The 26,400-nt window shown below is 40.8% G+C and overlaps 1 protein-coding gene across 2 annotated transcripts in view; it reads left to right on the top strand.

Annotated features, from left to right (window-relative positions):
- Window positions 1-26,400, top strand: part of CRMP1 (collapsin response mediator protein 1) — a 45,565-nt gene that overhangs the window by 11,539 nt on the left and 7,626 nt on the right. For both annotated transcript variants that reach the window (XM_021393985.1, XM_021393986.1), the window contains exons 2-10: window positions 2,463-2,551; window positions 7,285-7,469; window positions 8,905-9,069; window positions 13,953-14,014; window positions 15,691-15,771; window positions 18,103-18,171; window positions 20,036-20,156; window positions 21,684-21,840; window positions 25,400-25,541. In XM_021393985.1, the coding sequence (XP_021249660.1) occupies window positions 2,463-2,551; window positions 7,285-7,469; window positions 8,905-9,069; window positions 13,953-14,014; window positions 15,691-15,771; window positions 18,103-18,171; window positions 20,036-20,156; window positions 21,684-21,840; window positions 25,400-25,541 (1,071 nt within the window). The remainder of the gene's footprint in view (window positions 1-2,462; window positions 2,552-7,284; window positions 7,470-8,904; window positions 9,070-13,952; window positions 14,015-15,690; window positions 15,772-18,102; window positions 18,172-20,035; window positions 20,157-21,683; window positions 21,841-25,399; window positions 25,542-26,400) is intronic.

Genomic DNA, 26,400 nt, shown 5'->3' with positions numbered 1-26,400 from the left:
TCAGGAATTTAAACATTGAAAGGCTCTGTGAAGTGTGGTTCTCTTTCTTCAGGAGAGTTTCTTAGACCCTCTGAAATGCTGAAGAAGAAGTGATTTAGAGCTGAACATTCAATAATCCTTTATAAACTATAAATGAGATTTCATTTAATGGATGACTCACATAATTGAGTTCTTTCTTGAGACTGGGTTTGTATCCTTTTATTTTCAGATTCTTCTGATGCCTCCTTTTGTCTCTTATATATTTATATATAGAATGTATAAAATCCTTGTGTTTACAGTTGTTCTACTGGAGTTGTACTTTGTTTTACTTTAGTCTGTCTTATTTTCCTGGCCTGTTAGATTTGTTTCTATGTATAATGCATCTTTTTCTGTTTTGAAAGGAAAAAGTTAGAACATCTCGATGAGCATGCAGATTTTTGACTCGTTAACAGTGGCAGATGCAGTGTCCCAGTAGCATTCACTGTCTGTGTCAATGAGCCCATGGCTCTTTGTGGTAGGACAGTGTTAACGCGTAGGAAGGCAATTCTCCGCCGGTCAGTGAACAGTGTATAAATCATCATGGTGAGGAGATGCTACTGCCAGCAAATGGCAAAATAATTTATTACTTTTCAGGCTGCTAATTTGCAAGTACTGCAATTATGAGTGACTGCAGAGAGACTGGGGAGAGAACATGGAGCCCAGTCTGGCAAGTTCCAGAATGAGGACTTGCATTTGTCTCCATCCTTCAAGGCAAGGATGCCAACACCCAAGATGGGTCCCAGGGATGTATTGCAGTGCAGTTCTGGGCCTTGGCTCCCTCCTTGGCTGGGAAGAGCCTAAGACTCTCTCTGCACATCCCCTGAGGTCATGCGCTGTATTTAAAATGTCTTTATAAATGATGTCTGGTTTCTCCCTTCTTGCTTGTCTAGATTCATGTAGAGGGCTATATAGGCTTCAGACCTGCAAAACATTCAAATACAAACTCAATCTTCAACATAAGGCCTATATCAGAGAACTTACGTTGAAGAAAGGTTGTTGTAATCCCCCTAATTCTGGCTGAGAATTTTTATCTGTAAATTTTTGGGAGCTCTCAGTTGTTGTCTTGGTTTTGTAGACAAGAAAGCATGTTGAATTGTTCAGTTGTTTCCTAAACTGGGAACTTGAGACATGCATGGTTTATGTGTGTGAGTCATTCTGTAATTAAACCAAGAACTGAGTCAGGAGTGAGGAGTATAAAGCAAGGACAAAATATAGATTCTGAGTTATTGTTTGGTGAGCCAAGGAAATAATTTATTAAAAATGTCTTATTTAAATATATGAATGGGGTAAGAAGGTTTTCACTGCTTCAGAGTTTTTCAGCATTCACAGTCACTTGGCAAAGCCTTTCAAAAGCATTATGCTCTGAAGTTGCAGACTTCTCCTGTCTCTGGGCAGGGTGCTGGTGTTTCCAGCATGACTCCTTTAGAAAGGGAATTAAAACTCTGCTTCTTCTGAATACACTGTGGTAAAATTTGCTTTCTGTAAAATGTATTCTTTGGAGAACAGCGTAGCCATTTGGATAGAGAAAAACAGATGATTGTTGTGAGCAGTGTCACAGCGGATCTGATACATGAACAATTATCCACTGGATTATTTTGGCTTTGTGGCACTTTGGAATATACCAAGAGTCAGTAGCCCTCTCTGCTGTTCTTAATGTAATACATATTTCAGGTAAATCTAACTTTGATACTGCACTCCCTCCTCCCTCGAGAAATGATACACATTGTGGGGAGCCCCAGCATGGACTGCCCCCAGCTACCTGACTTATAAGTGTGCTTTGCATGCACCTGCAGGAGTCAGGCACCAGGTGACAATTCTGTCTTCATGCCCTCAGTCTCAGTGCAAAAACAGCGAACTGGAAACAGCAGTACAAGAAGTGCGAGCTGTGGTTCATGCATCTTGGTAGCCTTGGAGGGACAGCAAAGTTGGCCCTTCTGAGCTGACTTTGCTTAAAGCAGCTTTTTGTAGGCAGGAATTTTTGTATTACAGAACTCAGCAGCCTCTTCTGATCTTGTCCCTCCCCATTCCAAGCTACTACTCTTCCAGGGGTGCTGAGAGTCCCAGGTGAGCTAATCGTGGACATTACAGCGTTGGGCAATTTAGTCTGCAAGGTTCTTATTCCTTTTTGGCCTATATATCCAGTGAGGTGGTGGTAAAAAGAGCATGTAGCAGGATTGCAAGTGTTTCCATGTTTTCTGATTTAAGGATGTGACCACTGTGATGCTTGATGTCCCCCAAACCAGTATTAAACACTCAGTGAAACTATGGTTTTCTCTTCCACTGTCTATGTATCCACCTGAATCTATGGCATAGATCTATATGTAGGGTGAGTGCTTTGATGTTAATGGCTTTGCGTATACTATAAGCCTGTTTGATATCATCAATATGTTGTTATATTTATTTATTTGAATAGAACCACATTTCTTCCTTTTCTTCCCCCTCAGAGTGACCGACTGCTCATTAAAGGTGGAAGAATTATCAATGATGACCACTCCTTCTATGCGGACCTATACCTGGAAGATGGACTTATAAAGTTGGTTTTTTAAATATTGAACTTTTTTTGCATGCCTGTTAGTATAGACTAATGTGATTTCTTGATGGCATTGACCTGATTTCTTGCAGCTAGCACCTTGCTTACCTCTTGATGTGGAGTCACTGTAGAGGAGCGCTAAATAATGAAATTCCGCCATTTAATCTTTGCTAGTATTAGGTAGATAGAAAATTCTTTGGCTGTAAAGAGGTTTGCTCTTTGAACAGTTCATTTCTAGCTTTCTCCAAAATAGCCAAACTAAGACAGGGAGGTAGAATCCCTCAAAGCAAGAGGTAAGTATATATCATGAACATTTTTTGAGTCCATATATAACAGGAGGCTTATTACAGCTTCACTCCCACCCCATCTGATCATGGCAAATGCAGCCATGCTGTACAGGATCGTGTAACACAGAAGTACGTCCATGACACAGGTCTAAGGGGCTTAATTCCTTCTCAGACTTGCTGTTGGTTAATGAAGTACTGCATGTTCTGTTTGTACAATGGTGTTACACATTGCTCATATGTCCCTTTTCTAGGTTAGAAAAGGCATCTGGTCTTCAATTTTCATGCAGTTAGAAAATCCTACTGATCTAGTAGGATTTTCCCAGTAGGAACTGGGAAAGTATTCGTTAGATGAATAAGAAATATGTATTACTGAAAGCCCAGTAAACAGTTACAAAGATGTCATGTAGCTCTACTGGTCATACTTTTACTGTGGAGACGAGAGTTTCTAGTTTTGCTGAATCCTGCGTGTGTGTAAGCACTATAATGTACATAAGGATTAAATATTTTTCTCAACTGCTAAACATTTTCTTTCATGACCCAACAAGTTTGGTCTCCAGAGGCTACAATTTAATGCACAGAAACGTAATTATGATTATATGGTAAATAATTAATTGCCTTCTTGTTTTCAGAGTTCCTTTTCTTAAGAAGATATAATCAAATTAAGTCTGCTTTTTTATTTATCTATGCCTATGTACATTATTCATGACTTAGGTTTTTGCAACAGAAAAGAATTCTAAACTTATTTTTAATATCTAAAATTTTAAAATGCCTTTATCTTTGCCAAAGGAGGCAAGTTTGGTATTGAACAACCTCAGTTGTGACTGGTGTTCTGAGTTTAGATGAATTGAGATTTGTCCATGCTCTGAAAAACTCGGTAGTTAATTTGCAAGCGCAGCCTGGTGTGAGTTGGGCTTGGGTCCTATCTGTATTCTGACAGTAAGTTCTGCAGTTCAGGGAAGTGCTGCGTCTTCTGAGACTGACCTTTATTTTCTCCAGCTGAAACTGCCCACTGGGTCTAAGTATTTAACATAGTTGTTAGGTGTTGCTCAAGATCCTTTGGAGTTGAATCTAAATCAGCCACGTTTCAATTGATACCCTAACTCTTCAGCTGTAGATCCTGCTGATAATACAGAATTCTTTCCACAAAATGGAATGGACACTAAACCACTCCACCCAGAATAAGCAATAGTGTGGTAGCTTTGCCAGGATATAAAGATCAGGGTTCATTTTCCTGTTCTGCAGTGGAAACTGATTAGAAAATAGAGACTGAGTTTCTCTTGCAGACTAATGAAATGAAGTAGGGTCCACTAAGACCTGTGTATCTGCTAATTGTTCTGCAGAGAAAAATGTACATGTAAGCTTGAATACATTTGAAGATTATGTGTAGTTTGGAAGATGGTAAAGGCTTTTTCCTACCTGTCAAGGCTCAAACTGGCTTACTATGTACAAGGAAGCATGTGCTTTTTTTTCCAGCTGAAACTCAAGCTGTGCACAATGAAATAGGAGCTGAGAGGCTGTTCTTTGGTATCTAAATACTAATTAAGATATTTAGTAATTTAAATTGCTATAAGTACATAAATAATACATTTTGCCTACATCTTTCCTGTCTTTGTTACCCACATGAGGAAATGAACCCCGGTCTTGGTGCCAAGCAGTAGGTCACACTGTCTGCTGCTTGCTGTCCTCTGCTCTAGCCCTGCCAAAGGAAAGTATGGGGTCACTCCTGGTGTAGGGGGCCAACAAGTGTGCAGGATGGATCACTGGGGGACTGGAGCTGGGCTAGGAACGAGCCAAGGTAGAGGGAGCCTGAGATGTCTAAAAGAGATCTGGTCTCCATAGTGACTGATGTGTTCTGGGGGAGTTTTCCAGCTTTCTCAAGTTAAGCTTACAAAGAGTCGAAGCCTGATGTGCTTTCATTGTGCTTTAATCAGCTTGCATATGACAGAACATGCTAGCTTGCTCAATTGAGAGCTGTAGGGTGCATCAACTTTCCATGAGTCTGAGTTTTCTAGTTTGCCAAGTTGCTGGTGCATCAGAAGAGCAGCTCAATCATTTATATTGTGCCTAGAATAGTTACCTGTGCCGTTGTATTTTTTCACCCACAAGTAACTGAACCCCATTCATATTAACATACATTTAGTATTAACAAGTGAGCAGTTCAGGAATCTTGTCACATTATCTCTTTATGTTCGAATCAGTCAGAGTAAAAATAACCTTGAGTGCCAGTGAAGATCAGCCTTCTCTCAGCCTTAATCTTTATGCCAGGCAAGAGATGGGGCAGGATCCTGACAGGTAGTAGCACAGCATTATCCACAAAGACCATTTGGTCCTGTATCACTTCAGCACGGATGACTGCAGTGACTGCCAAATAAGCTGTTGCTCAGTAGTGAGCAATGAGTCATCAAAAAACTTCAATACACAGTTAGCACTCTTTTAGTTCATTTGGGTGTGTGTTTTCATGAGTAGGGAACTGGTAGATACTGATTGTGGAAGAAAATGAAAATGAATTGCTTTTATATTTTTTTGCATGGGTTTTCTTTAGCAATGTTATTTTCAGCTGTGGTAGTCCTTGGAGTGCAATTCCACCTTAAAGATATTTAGAAGAAATTGATCATAGTAATTTTTTTTTATTATTTCCAAGCCACACTGTACAAGCTTGAGGATTGTTCTGGTTAAAATTTTGGGAGTGGATTCAACTAACAAAAATCAGTGCAGCACATTATTATCCATGGGGCTACCTAACTTTATCTGCGCCCTCAATTTGCTTGTGGGCTGAAGTGCTATATGGTATGCCTTTGCAATTCAAATTTTAACAGCAAAGAAGCTTCTTGCACCTTGTTTGTGCTATTTGATGTGCTGGGTTGCTTTTGTATATCAGTTCCCTGTTTGTCGTGGCATCATTAGCATTCCACACCACTATAAACAGGTTATGACATGCTCCCAGTGCTATATGTGTTAATGAATATTAGACATCAGATACGGAGCTGTCTTCAAGCCGTGATATTATCAAGTCTCATGAGCTAAACACTTTTGGATTTGTTCAGCACTGAGATGAGGCCGCAGCTCAGGCTGCTCAGGGGCGTTTGCTCACGGAGTGGCTGTGCTTCCCTCCAGCAAAACCTCACAGTGCTGGGGGTGCCAAGCTGCTGGAGGTGACATTTTTGCATAGGGTATGAAGCAAATTCTTGACCTCTTGGGGCTATTTATTAACTCTGGTGGTTTGGCCAAATTCCAATTTGAATAATTATCCTTGTTTTTTTGCTGATTTTAATTAACGGTTTTATTCATTTTCTGTTCTAACTTGTTGTGATTGGCTGTTAATCAGGCACTGTGTTTTGCTCCATAAGTGGGAGTTGCATTTTAATATAGGAGAAACAGATGCAGCAGCTCAGATGTCTGGGGTATTTGTTTAGCTGTGGGTAAATGTTATTTTATCCCAGACAAAAGGAAATTAAGGCAGGGACTGACTGTGTCAGAAATATGAGATCAACTAAATGAACTTAAACTATGTTGTGATTGTCTCTAAGCCCAAACAGATGAAGGGGTAACCGTGCAGAGACACAGCTCCCACACTTTTCCTGTTTGACATCATGCAAAATAGACTATAAAAACGTAATGCGGCTTTAAAATCTAAAGGTTAATTTACTCAGTTATGTCCATGAACACTGAAAGTATTTTGATTGTAGGTATCTGGAGTTAATATCAGCATGGGGGACAGATTAATATTTTTAGTAGTGAAAACAATCCTGTTTTGAAGAACTGAAAGGGGAAAGATGGCCACAGCATTTAAAATTGTTTCTACTGGGTTGTGCAGAATGTTGCACTAAGCTTTAACTGCAAGAGGGAGATGAAGAATATGTGACTTGGTAGGCTAGATTTATTTGAGTCTCAAATATACATTTCTGTATCTTAGCATATTTAGATTTCCTTTTAAGGATAAATTCACACTGCTTGATTACAAAGTAATTATAGCTCCTTTCTGCTGTACCTTTTGACTGCCGTATATTTACAGTTCTAGCTTACTGTCATATTTGATCTATGTTTTTCTGTCTTCTGATAGAAATTAATTTAAAATACTGGAACTCCTATGAGAATGTTAACTCTAGATTTATAATTGTTTAGAGATAGGATGCTGAAGTCTCATCTTCAGTCATATTAAAAAATCAGTTTTTAATGCTGGCATGTTATGACTTTTTTATTGGCCACAAGAGCAATGCAAAGCAATGAGAGCATGTGGCCCAGCTAGCAGACTCATGGACGCTTTGTTCTGCCAGTGCCGTGCAGAACAGCCAGAACAGGTGGTTGAGTTTCTCCCTTCTTTTGGGTCTCAGTTCTTTCTTTCACTTTTGTATGGTCCCTAGCTTTCTCTTCCCTATGCACCTCAAAAAGGTTCTGTCCTCTTTGTTTCATTGTTTAAGTAAAGTAATATTGCCTTTCCTTGCTGCCTAGGCAAATAGGGGAGAATCTGATTGTTCCTGGAGGAGTCAAGACCATAGAGGCTAATGGGCGCATGGTTATTCCTGGGGGAATAGATGTCAACACTTACCTACAAAAGCCCTACCAAGGAATGACTACTGTTGATGACTTCTATCAAGGCACAAAAGCAGCAGTAGCAGGGGGCACCACCATGATCAGTGAGTATTGGCAGAACTATCTTCCCATCCCACGTTGAAGCCCAAGTACTGTAGGCAGGGACAGCTCAGGAGGCGCCATACCGATATTCTGAGATCTTCTCCAATTCATACTCAAATTTCTGGACGCTATTTTGGAGATCCCAGGGTTTGCCTGAGAATGAGCCTACCCTCAGAAAAGAAATAGCAGCATGGGAATTATTTCTTGGATTTCCCTCTGAAGTACTGAACAAGCATAAGAAATAATATACTTCTGGGATTTTTAAAAAGCAGTGTAGTTAGTGCTATAATTGTATGACACAGACCATCTGGCAAAGATCTGTTGGTCCTACTTAGTCACATTTCAGAGACTTTAGTAATAACAAGATGCTTATTTATGAATTTGGATTTGGCATGAAGAATGGAGGAAGCTCTCTCTGGAGATGTCCTGGAATCCTTGGTGGATGGGAGAAGTGTTTCTAGTTGTTACTCTGTGTACTATATGGCAGGACAAGATTCGTCTCTCTCCTACCAGCAGTGTAGAGCTGCCCAGTGGCATTTTATTCTCTCTGAATTGGGATGTGGCTACTTTTGCTGAGTAGTGTTGCCTATTACCTATGTTCAGAGGCAAATATCAGCTGAAAGGATGTTTGGCAATAAGCAAAAAGTACACTGCTGTTCATGACTTTTGTTAGAAATTTTTTTGATGTACGTTCTTCAGTTGAAGCTTTGTGTAAAGCATTTGGTTTGTGTATGGCATGAGTAAGCCCATCTTTGTTTTCATAATGCCATGTGACGTAGGTCAGCAAAATGATAACTATACATGGGTAAGTTATGTCATATAACTTACATAACATATTAGTAGCATTATCCTATGCAGAAAACATTAAGACAGCCAAGATGTGTAATTCCAGCACACGCAATCTGCCATGTAGTATGGCCAAGTGTTTGTGCTCTGCAGCCTCTCTGTTCAAACATTTGGCCATATTCCCAATTCTGGCTGTTGAGAAAGCAATCAGCATCTTCACTGATACATTAGTAAGGCAGAGCGAGCCAATTCAGGGACTAGGAGGCACTGGTTAATAGTAATGCTATGAAATACGAAGAGGTGGACACATGAGACAATAAATGCAAGTATGTCTGGAAGTTAGGTCTTCTCTTAGAAAACAGTTTATGGAAAGTTAAATATGCCCTAAACCATGAGATATTCGGGTCTCTCACTGGACATCTGTTGTTGCCGTACCGAGCAGCTTGCCAGACTCACCTTTAGCATACACTGTCCACAGAGTCTGCTGTGCCTGAGACAGCATGATCTGACTGATATCCTGAAGTTACTGTCTGCACAGAAACTGCCCTGAAAGCTGCTGTTTTGGCTGAGATGCCAGAAGGCTTGTTACAGGGACTGAGGAAATCTGAATAGAGTGTAGTCTGGGTAAGAGAAACTGATTCTCTTTTTCAGTTGACCATGTGCTTCCAGAACCTGGATCAAGTTTACTGACATCCTTTGAGAAGTGGCACGAGGCAGCTGACACTAAATCTTGTTGTGATTACTCTCTCCATGTGGACATCACTAGCTGGTATGATGGGATTCGAGAAGAGCTGGAAGTACTGGTGCAAGACAAAGGTTAGTGAGTGAAAATACGCACCATTTTTGTTTTTATTAAATGCCATTTGGAGGTGAAATTTTGAAGTAGTTTAAAGAATGCATTATCCAGAAAAGAAATGCACAGGTGCTGGGTATGCTTCTGTCAACGGTTTACGGGCGTTCGGCCCGATTCCGTGACAAAGGGGACGGAGGACCCAAGGGCCCACGTCCCGGGAAAAGGGGAAAGGGGAAAAGGGTAGGGAGATGGCCCTGAGAGCAAAGAACAGCGGCAACAATCTGAGGAGAAACAAACTAATTTACTAAATAAGATATCGGAATGCAAAACAACACACTATAGTACAACACACAATAATTACAATTTAAGCTGATAAATCCAATACAGAGAGAGAGAATGTCCCAAAATCAAGGTAAGCCTTACTCTACTACCGACGATAAGACGGCTGGAGAGCGAGGTGCTGCCAAGATGAGAGACGGCGGAAAAAGGGACGAGGTCTCGTGATCTGCAAGTTTTTATACTGCGAGCTTTTATCTCTTCCCTCCGGCTGGAAAATGGTAACAGAGGAGAAAAGTACCGTGGGGACTGTGGTAGTCCTTCTCTTCTGAGAACCAGGTATATCCACTACATGATGTTATGATGTGGAATACCAATAACCGAAAATCACAAAACCATGACAGCTTCCCAAGATTGTACATTACTTTGAACTTTTGTATTTCCCTGCTACTTCATAAGTGGACCTTGAGGCTTGTGCATTAGAGCCCATTTAACTGCCTCAAATTAAGCCAGAATATGAAGGACCAGCTCATCACGTGTCTGAGAAACTCTCATCACAGGCTGTTGCAAATTTCTCAGCAGTTTCTTAAGATAATTTGCTTGTCAGAAATTATTATAGAAAATGACTGTCTTTTAAAAATAGGTTCAAGTTATTAGAGAAAAGAGAGCCTAAAGTTAGGTACCTAATAATGAAAAAGTGTCCTGATTTTCACAAGTTCTTGGTCTCCTGTGGCTTTCCCTAAAGTTACTAGATGTTTTGTATCAGGACGCAGAAAAACTAGGTCAGTTATTTAGGAGTCTGTTTAAGAACTTAGGGGCTCGATTCAGCTCAATTAACAGGTCTACTATCATGTGAGATACTGTAGGTTACCTTACCTGACCTCCAGCTACTATTCAGGAATAGCAGAGATAAAATGTCTTATAAATCCTCTTCCACACCTGCCGCTTCAGAGTAGGAGAGTCATATATGGGAGGGCATCTTAGTAGCACCACATACCTCCATGCAGGCAATTGAATCTAGCCTTCAGAAAACAAGTTGTGGTCTAGTTCCTGTCTGACAGCCTGGATTTTCTGTCCAGAAACATATTTTTTTCAAGTATTTTTCATTTGATACTTTCTTTGGATATTAATTAGGGGAATATATTCTGAAACAGTATTTAATTACAGTGAAAGTCAGAACGACCTTTTTGTTGGAAAGTCTTAAGTAGTATGTTAATGCAACATTCTTTAAAAGATGTAGTGCTAGTGATGACTTAGATTTGGAAAATTCTCTTTATGTAGCAATATACTATCAAAGTAAAAACATGAAGCAAAATCCTATATACTATATTTTCAGCAAACAGTTGTTCACTGAGTTACCGTGGAGGTGCTCTCTTGGGGGAATTTATCCTGTATTGCAGCATGTTAGCAGTATATTTGCTGTATAACTAGGTTTTAGGAAAAAAAAAACATTTCAATTAGCAACATGGCACATAATTTAGAGAAACTGCTGCTGGTCTTCATTTATGAATTTTTTTTTACAAGGTGATGACATCTGTCAGTACTGATAGTGCTATTCCCCTGCTATCAGTGTTAACATGGACACACTGAAGTGCGTTAGCTGAATATCAGACAAGAGTGCTGTGCTTTATTTCAAAGGTTAGATGTTGTTTTCCAGAGCTTCTGGATCACATGTGGCTCAGCACTTCCAAACATGCGTGGGGGTTTATATTAAGAGCCCAGTGCAGAGAGTTGGGTTAACAGTTTTCTCCAACTGTAGAAACGTGAGTTTTCGCTCTTCAGGAAAGGAAGGAAGCTGTTCATCCATTTCTAGCCCTTGGTGGCCTCTTTGGCAGCAGCAGTAAGAGGTCACCTTTGTTCTCCTGGATGCTGCAGTGTCTCAGACAGTCAATGAGAATTATTTTTGTGTGTGGAGAGACACAAGGTATGAGCGAGTATGGAAACATAAGCACAATAGGAAATATTTATTGTGGCAAGGACTTTCGATTAATGGATAATATCTGCTGATAATTGGAAACATTTGAGCCAGCTGGTGCAAATAGACTTGATATGAGTGGGGTGACAGTGGTTTTCATCATCTGAGAATCTGGATTGAATTTATTCTCGGCTGATTGTTTGGTGGGACAGTTGGGCAAAGAGCAGGATTCGGTTAATCATGTTTCAGTGCTATGTGTGCCTAATAAAATCTTGGTATGAGTAACGGGAGCTCAGAGAGCTGCTGCTGCTGTGCCTTATCATGAGGTATAATTGAATAATTAATTAGTTTTAAATCAACACAACACTAATTTAAGGAGACATAGGGTTTGGATGGGCCTGGAGGTTTTGTAGTCCCAAAGGTCAATTTGTAGAGACTTGGGCTTTTAGGTTTTTAACAACTAATTTGTGATTGTGGTTCTCCAGCACATATAAAGGCACAACAGCCTGAATTGTGATGACAGAGGCCTCGATGACTCCTTTAACTATTGTACTTTGTTAAAAATTTGTTTGAAATTTGGAGAGGGTACCCTGGTGCAAGATCGAGCACTCACCCATGCCTTGAAAAAGGTTATAGTATGTAACAGATGTTAAACATTGAGTTAAATATGGAGTAGACCAGGTCTACTACAGTTGAATATCTGTATGCGTAAGCTGGTGTTATTTTACCTTAGTATCTTGTCAAGGTAGTCCCTTTGCAAAGTAGGATGGCTTAAACCATCTTTGTGTTAGCTGTTAAGGCTAACTGTGGAGTGCCCTTCCATTTTGCGTGTACCTGATGTGCTTTGGTGTCTACGTCAATAATCTCTCCTTTTGCGCTGTGGAAGCTGTCAGTAAGGCACCAGGATTGTGTCCCATAGCAGAGTCTCTTCTGAGATGCCTTCCACTCCCATGGACTTCAGTGATAACATTAACTTGAGTGGGAGCAAAACTCATAGCTATGTTGCCAAAGTCAGAGAGGGGCCTAAAAGAAAAGGGAAGAGAATTTGTGGTGCTTGGGTAATGTTTGTCTTCCAACTATAATGCCTCAAGAGGACAGGGGGAAATGGTTTTAAATTAAAGGAAGTGAGATTTAGATTAGATGTAAGGGGGAAGTTTTTCACAGAGAGGTTGGTGAGATGCTGGCATGGGTAGATGGGACTGCAGGTACGAGGCTGTAAGTGTTCGCACCAAGTAAAACAGTCAAAGGTTTTAAAACAGGGACATAAGACATAATGAGTGCACTGAAAATATGTAATATGAACAGGCTGAGGGATTGCAGCTGCTCAAGTCTATGTGTGTTTTTTTGGGATCCTGAAAAACAGAAAATAAAGTGGGATCACTGGCTGAGGTGGCTCCATGGTTCAGGCTGGATTTGCTCAGCTTGGAAGGCAGTGAGGAGGGACCAGTTCCCCCTTCGTATTTCTTGCTGAGCTGCTTGACCTTAGCAGAGAGACATAATACCAGGGATCATTTCAAGGTTTTATCCTCCATGTATCCCAGAGTATTTTAGCCTTGTAATTGTGAATAAACAGACTCTCTGCGTGAGCACGAACCAAACCTGCTTGAGGATACGTCTGTGCATGTCTAGATGCATGAAGAAGCTGTAATCAGGGAGCATTATTCATTCAATGTAGTTGACATATATAACATGCACAACTCTCTTTTTCTTCCTGCCACAGGAAGCTCAGTTTTCCCGGCAGCTGTTTTGAAATGCGGCTTACAGAGCTTAGCTTAGAATTGACTTTTCTTTTAGGCTAGAAAAGTGTGAGATCAGTCCCTGTGCCAAATTGGGGATATTGTCAGTAGACTAAAGAGTAAGGCAAGTTTATAAACTAATTTAAATTCATCTGTACAGAAAATACAAACAGAAGATGTCTGGAATTCCCATTCCCGTGTAGAATATGAAGCTGTATAATCCCTCTGAGGAAATTTTTGAAACATGTAGTGGAATACAATTGATGCCTGGCCACCAACACTCAACACTAGCATTTCTTACAGATTCCTAAATTTGGAGCTGTCATCTTTCATGGTTCTGTATCACTGCCAACGTAAATTCTTCCAGCTTTGGAAGGTGGAGGGAGAGGTATGGCAAGCTGCCCTTGTAGCTGATTTCAGGCTTTAATTCTGTGTCTGCCATCAGCTCAGCCAGGTGTTTTGGGCAGCAGGATCAAGAAAAAGCAGGTCAGCTTGCCAGTTCAGACGCACAATTCCTGCAGCTTTTCAGCACTCTGGGGAAACATAACTGGAAGTTTATCTGTTTAAAAGCACGGTTCCAGGTCAAACTGAAATGTTTTCCCGATTTGTTAAAGAAACCTAAGTGATGCGCAGAACCTTGTACTTTGCAAGTTTTTTTAAATTTCACAAATTTTACATGCTTGTTTTAGCCACTGTCACTCATCTGTGATTTGGCTCCAATCAGTCTCATCTGCAGTAATGGCTATGTTGCTCCAGGGCTGAACACAGCAATCCACAGAGTCCAGCAAATTCCCTCTGAAGAGGGGGGATTTAGGCTCCTAGTCATAGCGGCTGTAATACAGCTGTGAAGTCCTGCTTTATTTCTGGCATTAGTTGGTAAGGCTGAAGATGGGATCTGTTTTTCCTGTTTGATTTTATTTGAATACGATTTAGGAATCCACTTAACATCGCAACACCTTTGCATTTTGTCTTGGAACAGGTGTTAACTCTTTTCAAGTCTACATGGCCTACAAGGATCTCTACCAAATGTCTGACAGCCAGGTACTGCTCTGAATGTTTTTCCTTGCTGCAATCTGTCCTTTCTTCTGTGATCTCCCTACCAGCAACTGAGGAGTTGCTAAGGTTGAATCCCAGAGCAACATTCCCACTGATCTGAGTGGCACTGGGGGGATTTGTAGCCGAGGAGTTTTTTTCTCTGAAGGATCAGTGCCGCGGGACTGTTACCATCTGCATGTGTTCTTTGGACTGTATGACATCCAACTTCTGCAAGGATTATCTAGTGTCCCCAGCAACGCAGCTTCTCAGCGCTGCTTGGGAGTTTGCCCTCCACTTTACTTTGCTGTTACCTTTCAAGAACTCCATGTCAGAAAAGGAGAAAATGATGAAGCACATGAGGCAATGACAGTTTGGAGATTTGAAGAGTTTCTCTGTTGCTGCAAACAGTTTAATAGTGTTGCTGACAGGAGTAGGTGGCCTTTTCTCATTAGGGCTGGAGATAACAATGAGCTTGTTTGTCCAGTGCTCATTACAGATTCCACACTCTTCAGCTTTCCCATTCATGAGTATCAGGTCATTGTAAATGGACAGTGACATCTGTGAGTAATAATAATGTTTGCTTATTCAGTTGAGAAAATGTTTCATTTGTACTTATTCCCAGAGCTACAGCTCTCAGTCTCTTAAATAACTGTTGCTACACCTCCAGTACATGTGGTTTTAATGGCAATTTTAGACAAAATAACATATAAATATTCTCCTGGAGGCAGTGCATGCCAAATTCAACTCACTGTTGGAATTATCAGAAGTAATACAGCGAAATATTAAATGTGGCTGGACTAATGCCTTTTACTCTGTTTAAAGCAAAAGTGGGCACTGAAGAAACCATATCTTCAGTATTTGATCTGTGTTTGAAAAATGGGTTCCCATGTTGCTGAAGTCTGGTTTATAAAAATGTCATGTTAGCTGAATACCTGTTGGGAAGAGAGCTAGAATTTCTGTAATCCAGTAGTTCAGTAATCTCAGAAATCCTCAGTAAATGCAGTAAGATCAACAATTTTCATTTTGTGTGGATGGATTTAGAATCTTAGAAATTGATAAACGAAAGAATGCTCTAGAGAAAATATGAGTACTTTTAATTGTAGAACAGAGGGTACTGGTGAAGACTTGACACCATTGGCTCTAAAGGGTGATGCAAAATGCCTGCCCTTCAGGAAGGATGTGTTTTGGCTGTATTGGAAGTGCTTGTAGTCCACTGATTATTCCCATTCCATCTGAGCGCATCTCATTGGATCCATTTTTTTTTGTTTAGGCAGGCAAGAGACCTTTGTTACTTGTCCACTGTGTTTGCTAAAGCTTGGGAAAAGACATTACTCGCTCAGCCTAGGCCTGTATGGGAGGCATGGGGAATAGAAGGAGCTTGTGGAACCACCGTGTGGTATCTGAGGGAGACACGGCACCACTTGAGACTTCTGACCCTGTGCTGGTGCAGAAGGGCACAGGCTTATCCTGGGCAGGGAGGGTGTATGAGAGGTGGGCCAGCTGATGCCTGGCAATGTAGCTCTGGGTATATGTCAAAAGTGACCTGTGGAAAAGGGAGATAATATGCCATTCACATAGAGAATTACCAACATAGAAGGAGTAAAACAGAGACTAACAGAGTTGTCTGAGTGTTAATACGTTTTCCTTATTCATCAGCATTTCCTTCTTTGTACTACCTGCAGCTTTATGAAGCCTTTACCTTTCTAAAAAGTCTTGGGGCTGTTATCCTGGTGCATGCTGAAAACGGAGACTTGATAGCTCAGGTGAGTGAACTGTAATTTTTGCTTCACTTTGTGAGGTATCCCAAGGACTGCAGTCAATAGCGAACCTTCCACTGGTCTTCCCAAGGGAGGATTCACCTATAGAACAGAACGGGCAGTTCTGAGTGGGTATTGTTATGACTGCATACATCTGTGGCAGATGAGTATTTTAAGGCTGTTGTAGAGATATCTCAATCCTCAGATCCCTTGTCTGTGTGCAGAGCACATCAGAGGTCTGTGAGGGACTGGGTGAGCTGACTGGTTTATCAGCTGGTTTACCTGCTAAGGATGGACTACGGAGCTGATGAGGAAATTACAGGAGCTAAAAAAAAGTTGTCTTTGAGCTTTGCATTAGGGAATCCACATTGTTGCATGTGTTAAGGGAGACACATTTGAATGATTGTGGAGTGTGTAAGCACTCTTGCCCTTAAGTGTTCATTTTGTTGTTTTTCCCTTAGCGGGATTTCTGTCCTTTATCTGCCTGGTAAGAATTTACTGTCTTTGATAGCCTTCTTTCCCTAAATCAAGTTTGGCCTAGCAACCACTGATCTCAAAAGAGAGCAGTGAAGAGTCAGCAGGCACATACAGCACAGTAGTGTCCTTCTCCCACTGAAACCAGTTGAAAACCATTAGCAGAGATTCAGGAGAGAAAAACTGCTGATTTTCCTGAAGATTTGCATGATTTAAAACTACCAGAATATATCATTCATAGTGTTAGCATGACACAAAATGTCCGGTAGAACGAAATTCAATACATAAGTCAATATTACTGTAGGAGTGGCAAAATGAAACAAATCAAATGGCACCCATGATGTTTTGATTTGTGCCCCATTAAAATCAATGTAAGCTTGTGGAATTGCATTTTTGATAGAAATCTGTTTCAGTTACATTTTTCATTGCTCAGCTTTAATATACAACAGTGGAATAGGAGCATACAGGAAAAAATCATTAGGAAAAAGAGTAGTTGTAAAGAAAATGTGAATTATGTTATACACAAAAATATTTCCCCAGCATTGCCATATCTTACAAAATCAATCAGTTCCTTTTATTTAGAAGGATCATTTGGATGGTGAAAACAAAGCTGGGTGCAGGGATATTTTGCAGGACAATCCTATGTGAAAATTCCATTTTGATCTTATCAAACAAAGATTTGATGTTATTAGCCCTATCAAATCCTCTTAAATTAGTAATTTTATCATATCTGATTTTATGAGTTCCTTCAGGACATAAGTGTATCCTATTGTAAGTGTTGACATTCTGTGCTGTCTTGCTATTTTTTGATTTATGGATGCAACTGTTTATTTTTTATTGTATTTTAATTATCTGAAGTGTTTAACTTGCAGTGTTCAGAGCTGTTGCAATAATGATTTAGAACATCCATTTTTAAGAATACCTATGAAACATTATGATTTACTAACTGAAATAATCTTCATTACGCAGTCAGATCAGTGCATTTCCATTAAATGGCTGTTCAGCCTTGACTGATTGCAGTGAAGGCAAAAATATATGTGGAAGTTAACTTAGGTTTTCCTGGAGTAATTGGTAATGTGTGAGCTTTGCACCCTGGGGGACCTGGGATCAAATATTTACTAGATGACATAGTAAAGCATGTTAAGTAACTCCATTCTGGTCTCTCAGGGACATTTGTCTTTATTGGAGACATTATACTTGTTGAACTCTGCTCCTTAGAGACCTGAGGGCGTGGCAGGCCAGGCTTTGAGGGACATCAGCTGCTCTACTCCCACGTTGGGCTTGTTGGTAGACCAATACCAAACTCGTGTTGGAAATGTTGAATTAACAGTTGCTATGACAAGGGAGCTTTATTCAAATACCATTGCTTGGCCTTACACTGAAAGATAAGTGAAGCTTCTTGTCTATTTAAAAAAAAAAAAATTGAAATCCCTGCTGTGAAGCTTGATAGCACAATTTTTTTCTGACAAACTTCTGTTGGTCCCAAGTAGAGCTTTTTGCTTTCATGGGAAGATAATTTTAGTGATTCACTCTTAGGAAGAAAGCCTTACACAAATGCAACACTAAAAGTTGAATGAAGGTAGCAGCACTTTGTAGGCTGCAGAAAGAGAGGAACTCCTGTGAGTCAAGGAAGAACTGCAGGATGGAAATATCGATAATTACTACTTAAAATGTTGGTTGAAACCTGTTCTTCAGGCTAATGTTGTGGTCAGATAGGACTTTTAGTGGAGACTTCAGCAGGCTTACAGAGCTACATTTGCACACACAGGAAAGGGACGATCAGAAAACATGGCTGTGGGAACTGGGAACTTGTTCAAGAATCTCATCCTGGAGTGGTTGTCACATTTATCTGTTATGTTCCAGGAACAAAAGCGCATCCTGGAGATGGGAATCACAGGACCAGAGGGACATGCCCTGAGCAGGCCCGAGGAGGTAAGAGGTTTTGCTCATCTTGTTGTTCATGAAAATACTTTTTCAGGCATGCAGTACTGCAGCTTAGCCTCTGTACATGCAAATGATAGATGGATGCATGGAGGGAGGCAACATTCTGTTTGTCCTGTGGCCACTTCCAGAATTATTCTGTTTCTTTCTGTTTCTGAACCCTCTTTCAGCTGTGCTTTGACTCTAGGGGTTGGTCGTGGCATAGCAGGCTGAGCACCAGCAATCCTGCTTTTGGGTTAGACTTCTAGGTTACTGGATTCATTAAAATGCCTTGGATTAAAACCTCCTATTAGATGCTTGTGTATGTATATTCCATGCATATATGTATGCCAACATATGAATCTATGTTTGTGTCAGCAGATACATTTGTAGTAGAACTGCAAATGGTAGAAATGCAAATATATGATAATGGAAAGATGCTGCAAGGCAGCTCAGTTTATGTGATTCTCTTGTAATAAAACTAGACATTGCAAGGATCATCTCAGGCATCTGGAAATGGTTTTCTTAATGAGAAGGAATGGATGGAGATGTGTCAGTTTCTCTTAATGTAGACAGTTCAGGCTGCTAATGGCATAATGGGGGTAGTGGGAAGTGACTGCTTTCCTTGAAGATTAAAGAGACAAGGCCCTGGGGATTTGAGGCTAAACTTGAAGAGATTGTTGTGGTTTGCAGATCTTTATATAACCTCTCCCCGAGGCAGGAGGAATAAACTTAATTGGTCACATTCTATTGAGCTGTTTATGTATTTTTTTTTTTATTTTTCTATTTAACTTCCACCTAAATTATTCTGAAATAATTGAGGCGTTTCCTTTTAATGAGAGTAAGGGCCTAAGGAAAATCTACATTTGCAATTTCCAGGAAGGAATTTTATGTTTTTCTAACCCTGCCATCTGATGGCCTCAGACTCAGTGGTGATGCACAGAGGTTCTGTGTTCCTTCCTCAGACTTCTGTGGGTGTCTTTGGGGATTTGAGAGCAAATGTTGGCATAAGAGTCCTTTGAGAACCTGAAGAGATAGTCTGATTTTACGGAAAGAAATGTTTTACAAAACTGTGGAGAAGTAAGGAGTATGGTTTTGACAGGATAAATTGTTCAGCTTTTCTGGCACAGCTTTTGGAGAGAATTTTCTGCCCTGTTGAGTCAATATTTTTAATTTCAACAGATTATTAGGCATTAAAATGTTGATATGGTGAGTCTGTCTAGGAAGAAGGTATATAACTGATGACTGGGTAAAAGAGCCCCAGAGTCACTGACAAGCAGTGCTCTTCCACCTGCAGATAGCTGCTTTGTGCCTGTGTCCCAAATGGCTCTCTGGTAGGAGATTGCATTTATGCTTACAGGGAGATGTTTCAAAGGCTCTTATGGACTATGGGCTACATTCAGTCCATGATGCTGAAGTTGCCATTTGAGTATACTTTATGTTCACTGTCCTTTTATCCTTACGTAAAGATTGCAGAGGGTAAGCTGCCAGGGAGAGCTCTGAGCTGAGTCACTGTTCCTGTGCTTTGTTCCCCTTCCAACTGCAGAGTAGAGGGAGAGGTCTGAAGACTTGGGAGGGAGGTAAGAAGGAGCCCTGTTAGCCACTTGGATGTGACCTTTCCTGAGGGGTAGGGAGCTGTATTTGCACAGATCAACTGTATCTCTTTAACAAGTACAGCTAAGTACGGTCGTTACTTCTTACAAGAAGTGCGTGAGGTTGGGTTAGCTCCTGCTTTCCAGCACTGCATATCCCACTGTGAAAAAAACTATCAGTTCCCGAAGAATTGTAGCTAAACAATGAGAAATATGGCTCAGTCCTCCAGTTCATTTTTTCTTGTCTGCTTTTTTAGTTAACTTCTTCCTCCTTTTCCCCTCAGCTTGAAGCAGAAGCAGTTTTCCGTGCCATCACCATTGCCAGTAGAATAAACTGCCCAGTGTACATCACCAAGGTGATGAGTAAGAGTGCAGCTGATATCATTGCACAAGCCAGAAAAAGAGGTAAGAGACTTCCTTTTCTGCCCTTGGATTTTGTGTTGAATAGAAGCTTGGTGGAAAAAAATGTTACTGGCAGACTGACCTGTACGCTTTGACCCCAATCACAGACACTAAATGTTTAGGACTGGGAAAACTGAGAAGAAATCCTTCTTATTTTTGCAAAGAGGATTTCTCCTCACAAACTCTAAGCACCTCATTGTCTTCAGGATTGCACTGTAACTCTTTGTTTTGGTTTCCTTTCAACTTCAACTTACTCCTTTCAACTTTCACCTTCTTATAAGACCTAGCACATCCTCTGTGTCTTTTATTTCGGGTTGTTACCTTGTGAAGGATTAATTCCAGGTTGCAGTGGCTTGGGCAGTGGATGTGCTGTACGAGGTGCCTGGTCCTCACTCTTGTCCTTGCTGCTGGAGGCTGACCCCCAGTGACATGCGTTGGGGATGTCTGTGGGTCAGCCTTGCTCATTACCCATGCAAGGATCCAGGTTAAAAAACACCCAAAAGGGACTTTTGAGCCTGAATGCAGCCCCTTTCAAAGCTGCCTTTGCTTGCTGAAACCTGTGCATCACAGAAACAGCACCTGAAGTGCTGCCATACTGGAAGACTCAGCTCTTCTTCGAAGGCAGTGAGACAAGGTGCATCTCAGCATGGGGCCAGTGGAGAGATTCACTCCTTTTTGTGTTGAAAAGCTTTGTTCTTTCACAGCTAATCTTTTTTCTGTAATCCTCACTTTCTGCCACTAACAGCACCTTATTAATAATTTCTCTTGTCTGCTGAATTGTCACTGTTTTTCCATGCGTTTTTTTTCTTTTCTTTTTGCTTTTCTTGTCTTGCTTGTTTTCTGGCTCCTCCGTTTTTCAGACTATTATATCCACAGTGCCTCTATTCTTCCACCTGCGCTTGTTTACAAAGGTGATGAGAACAAAGCTTCAGCCAAAAAAGAGCTGATTCGCACTTTTCCATCTTTTTCGCAAAGTTAGTTTTCCATTTGTTTCACTTGAGAGTGAAGAAGACAGGCAGAGGAGTCAGCTCTGTTCTGCTGGTTGGTGTATGAGCAATGTGGGGAAGCCAAGAAGCTAAATATTATCTTGATATTTATGTTCCTGGAGACTTGGAGTTTGCTAGTGTGACCATATGCTGCTATCTGCTGGTGCCATGCCCAACCTGAGAGTGGTAGAAAGGCATCTGTCAGCTGGAGCCCATCCTCCACCTAAATTCACTATGAAGCACAGCAACGGAGAGAACATGGCTGTGATTAAAATAGTACAAATTAAAACCAGGTCTGAACTGTCTCCTTCTGGATTAGAAAAAGAGCTTTGTAAATATCCTGATCAAAAGCATGTGTAGCTCAGAGAGCCTCCTGATTAATTTTTTATCATACAGACAAAGCCAAGGCTGCTTAATTTTCTGGGGGCTACGCTGACCATGTAGCAGTGTGTAAATTATACATGGCTGCATGCAGCAAGCTTTATAATGTGCTGGAAAGAGAGTGGATTGTAATCAGTTCCTGTATATCCTTGCTTTCCCCAAGGTCCCCTTGTTTTTGGAGAGCCGATCACTGCCAGCTTGGGGACAGATGGGACGCATTACTGGAGCAAAAACTGGGCCAAGGCCGCAGCTTTTGTGACCTCACCTCCTCTGAGCCCTGATCCTACCACTCCAGATCACTTAAATTCGCTTTTGGCATGGTAAGACTTTCATTTTTTAACTGGCTGGTGGCCAAGCAAGTGCAAATGCCACGTGGAATAAAGCATCTAGGGATCAGCTCAGTTTCCTTAAAACTAGTGCCATACATGACACAGCAGAGAAGGGATTGTAGAAAACGATCTGTGAACCTGTTTTGAGGCTGTTGGACTGGTGGACAGACCTGGACCCTCCGCTTTCTGGGTTGCATATTTGAGATAAGATACCTGGTTATTCAGGAATTCTTTTTCTTTCTGCTTTTTAAGTGATTCCTAGTTGTACAGCTAAATAAACAGTGTAGCATGCCTTACGTTTCTATAGATTCCAGAGTCCTCAAGCTGGAATTTAAGTGTTATGTATAGAGAATGTATGTCAGGTATGAGAAAGTGACTAGAATAGTTTACAAAGGAGAACAGTCAGGGATTCAGGTGGAAATAGGCTGGTGACTGAAGGCATTGCATGAGACAGCAGGGCTATGGATTGGCTGTCTTCAGGTTGGCAAGGAGATAATTACCACTAGGAAGGGAATGCAGTGTGGACAGTGGAGAGACAAGTGTCTTCTTCGTATAGAAGACATCAGCAACGTCTTGATGGCAACACAGACTGTAAATCCATCCCTGAAAGTGCTGCCATTTAGCCAACTGTGGGTCTTCTTTGAAGTCATAAGGAAGTTCAGCTGTAGTTCCACCAGGACAGATTGCTGGTACTGGAGTGAAGAATACAGCCACTGAAACCCTTATTTCCCATGTGGTGGCACTTGTCTCACCTGCTGCCTCTCCTTTCTGGAGATCTCTGCTTTACACAGGACAGTACAATTTTAACCCTAAATGTGGCCTATTGGTCTTCAGAAAGCACTTTGTCCTTAGATGAGTTTTCAACATGACTAATGGGCTGTATGGAGCAATGGCAGTGGGGCTGGCAATACAAAGCCTCTGTAATTGTGTAACTCAGGTGTGAGCAGAGGCTTGCTTCAGGTGGAGGGAAGTTTCTCTCCTTGCACACGTTTCTGCTTGCATATTGCAGGTCAGACTGTGTGCTCCACCAAATCTAGATTTCAGCTCAGCTACTGTAATGATGCTGCATTCACTGCACTGTTAATGAATGCGCAGTCGAGCTCTGCAGTTACATGCATTTCTGGTAGGAATGTGCAGGCATTTTTTCTGCTCTGAAGGCCTTGTGGCCTGATTTTCCATTATTGAGCTTTCTGTTCTGTAAAATAAGGACAAGGGGGAAAAATGGCTTTTCTTGTCTGACTTGTCACTAACAGCACTGTAAGGAGTGAACCTCATTGTATGAGGGTAAAGCTCTTAGCAAGCATACATGTACACAGGTATCAGAATGTTTGGTCCTTTATTCTTTCAGATACAGCTATACGTTTTCAAAAAAGAGAGTCTGCAAATAATATTATGTGGGTCAAAACAGATTGGCTGAAATAGCAAGAGAATTTTTAGACCTGGAATCCAAATAATGACATTAACCCTAATATCAGAAAGACAAACGGAGGAGGCAGAGAAGTTTTCATTATCCTCCAAGCATGCAAAATGCCTTTTTTTTTCTTACAGGCTTAGAGTCCTAGATCTTAAATGACAGCAGCTTAGCCCGCTTTTGGCTTTAATACTTTAAATCTATACTATGAAACTAAAAAAAGAGCTATATATATTATCCCTCTGCCATGCATTTGTGGGGAATTTTTTGCAAGGATGATGGTAATCATAATATTTAACTTTTCTATTTCACTGTTCATGAGGAGATCCATATTTTAGTACATCCATTAAAGAATGCTCACAGTATTCTTCTTCTGCAAGTATGTGTACTGCTTATGCTGTTTATCACAGAATCTGCTGATTTTTTTTACTAAAAAGCTGGAAGTACAAAAATCCAAGGCGCGTCTCATAGGGTTTGCAGATTTGGTCCTTTTTTCATCTGTGGCCCCATGCACCTCAGGTAGCTTTCCTCTTCCGTGGTGTACTTCTGCCTTGATAGGCCCATCTCTTCTCAGCTAGTGATGTGAGATCTCAGTACTACACTGAAGACGTCACCTGCCCCGAAAACCTTGTTTACAGTGAAGAAAAACATCATGAGGTATCGGTGTGGTGTTCAAAGAGACGTTGATGTCAGCTTTTAATTCCCACCACTTCTTGAGATGTTTTCTGCGGTGATCCCTTCATCTCAGTTTTTCAGCTGGTCTTATGCTCACCCCGCACTTGACAGTGGTGTACACCTAAGCAGTAGGAGTGCAACAAGCAAGAAGAAATGGCAGACAATCTTATGTCTTTATTGCTGTGTTAGAATAAATTAATGTTTTACTGATGGATTTGGTTTAATCCTGTGGATTAATACTCATTAATACACTCCTATGGATTAATATTCATTAATATACTCATTAATAATAATTAGAAATAGCTAAAACATAGCTATTTCACCATGAAAAATATAGGTTTGGCTTCTAACAAAAAAATGAATGGCTGGATGTGAGCATGGTGAAGAACCAGCACAGAGGCCAAAGGGTCTTCTCCAACTGTCAACAATCATTAGGGCTGGCAGCCCAGAAAATTGCACTAGAGTTACTGATGTGTGACTCTTTTTTCTCCTGTACTTGGTTACATGTTAGCTTGCAGATGCCTAAAGTCATGGAGCAGAATCATTCAGATGTTTCAGAGCTGGAATTTATCAATTAAAAAAAGAATGACAGGCTGTTGAGGACATCACCCTTCTGGAGTGATAGGAGAAATTACTGTTTGTTTCTATCTGTTTGTATCCTGTAAGCTTTCCTTTAGATCCTGAAGAGCCTATTTTTTTTCCTATTTTTGCAAAATACTATATATTAATTATGCTCTTCCTCCTTATTCCCCAAAGTGGCAATGTTCCAGTTTTGATCTCTGCAACAAATTTTTCTCTAAGCTGAAAAAATATACTCAAATACAATCATTTCTTGGTAGCCCTTTTTGTGTTTCACTCCCTGCCTTTGTCTGTGTAAGACCTTTAAGTTAGGTAAATTCAAAGTACATGTCATTTGCGCTATCCCCTTTTTTTTGCTTAATGTGGTAAAAAAATATTCGTCCTTTTTTATTTTCATTGTTCTGTTTTGGAAGGCCAGTCAAGGAACATTTGTGTAAGAATTACAATGAAAGTGTTTGTGCCGGGGAGAAATGCAGGGAGACAAGTTTGATGCTCATTAGTTTGCACTGCAAAATGTACTGTTATTTCTGAACATGGTTATGAATTTATTTTGAGTGTGGCAGACATTCCATAGAAGCTTCTGATCATTTCCTTAATCTTACAATAATCCTTTGTCTGGGTTTGTGTTTGTGCCTGATCTCTGTTCATAGCAGCCCTAAACCCAAGGAGGTTGTAATCTGTAGGGACTCAGGGTGTTCCAGGGGGAAGTAAAGATGTCCAAACTGCTGTTGGCTCTTCAGTGATCTGTAGCCAACATGGAAAGGCTGCTGATATGACTTAGAGCCTGTACCTCCAGTGTGTAGACTTGAAAGGTCCCTTTGAGCTATTTTGAGACCAAGGTAACCTTGGTGACTCGTCTAAACCTTCTGTGTGTTAACTCCACAGTGGGGACCTGCAGGTGACGGGAAGTGGACATTGCCCTTATAGCACTGCCCAGAAAGCCATTGGAAAGGACAACTTCACTATGATTCCTGAAGGGGTCAATGGAATTGAGGAAAGAATGACTGTTGTCTGGGACAAGGCTGTAGTAAGTAATTACTTACTTTTGTGGGTTAAAAAGAAATTGACTGTTGACTGAATTTTGCATGGCAGGAAACTCCTCACCGGTATTTTGGTGACTTTCAAATATATTTATGAGAATTCCCAGAGAGAAAGCTACTGTGAGATGAATTGTTTGTTTCAAAAATCTTCTCTAGTTTATAAACTCAGGCCTATGTTTCACTTCTGGCAGTGCAATGTCATAGTGCTTTATTTGACCTGAGGCTTCACAGACCTCACCGTGTAATTTTTTCAGTTGTGTCAGAGTGGATGCTTCTCGTAAATGTATGTTCATATGACACGTAGAACAATTCAATGATTGTGAAGTAGACCTCACGTAAATGAAATGAATGTATTGTTTGAATTTGGGAAGTGTCTCATCGTTTTTCAGAAATTAGAACTGGATGGCAGCAGAGCCTGAGGCTAAACCATAAAATGCTTTGAAGGAGAACATTGCATGTAATTCGTACTGGCATATTTTGCTGTGGGGTGCCGGTGTATGTTAGCATTTTTTGATGGTTCCATGGATCTAATAAGTGATGATATTCTTCCTCCATTGTCCATCTTCACTCGCACACCCAGTCACACACACACACATTTTTATTACTTTACACTGCATTGCACTTGGATGTGTATTGCAAACTGCAAACTCCTGGTATTTACGATGCTCTTGTGAGCACTTCACCCAGATGGTATTTAATAACCACTGTCATCAGAGACCACTTTTGAGACTGCAAGCACAGAAGCAGCTTCAGATTTCTTCACATACAGAGAAGCAAGTAAAATGCAACCAGCCAGTGAGATTTTCATTTTGCTCCTCCTACAGTGGGAAGGAGCTGCTGCAGAGT

The sequence above is a fragment of the Numida meleagris genome, chromosome 4, assembly GCF_002078875.1.
Source record: "Numida meleagris isolate 19003 breed g44 Domestic line chromosome 4, NumMel1.0, whole genome shotgun sequence".
Classification (NCBI taxonomy): Eukaryota; Metazoa; Chordata; class Aves; order Galliformes; family Numididae; genus Numida; species Numida meleagris.
This window is presented reverse-complemented; position numbering and strand designations above follow the sequence as displayed.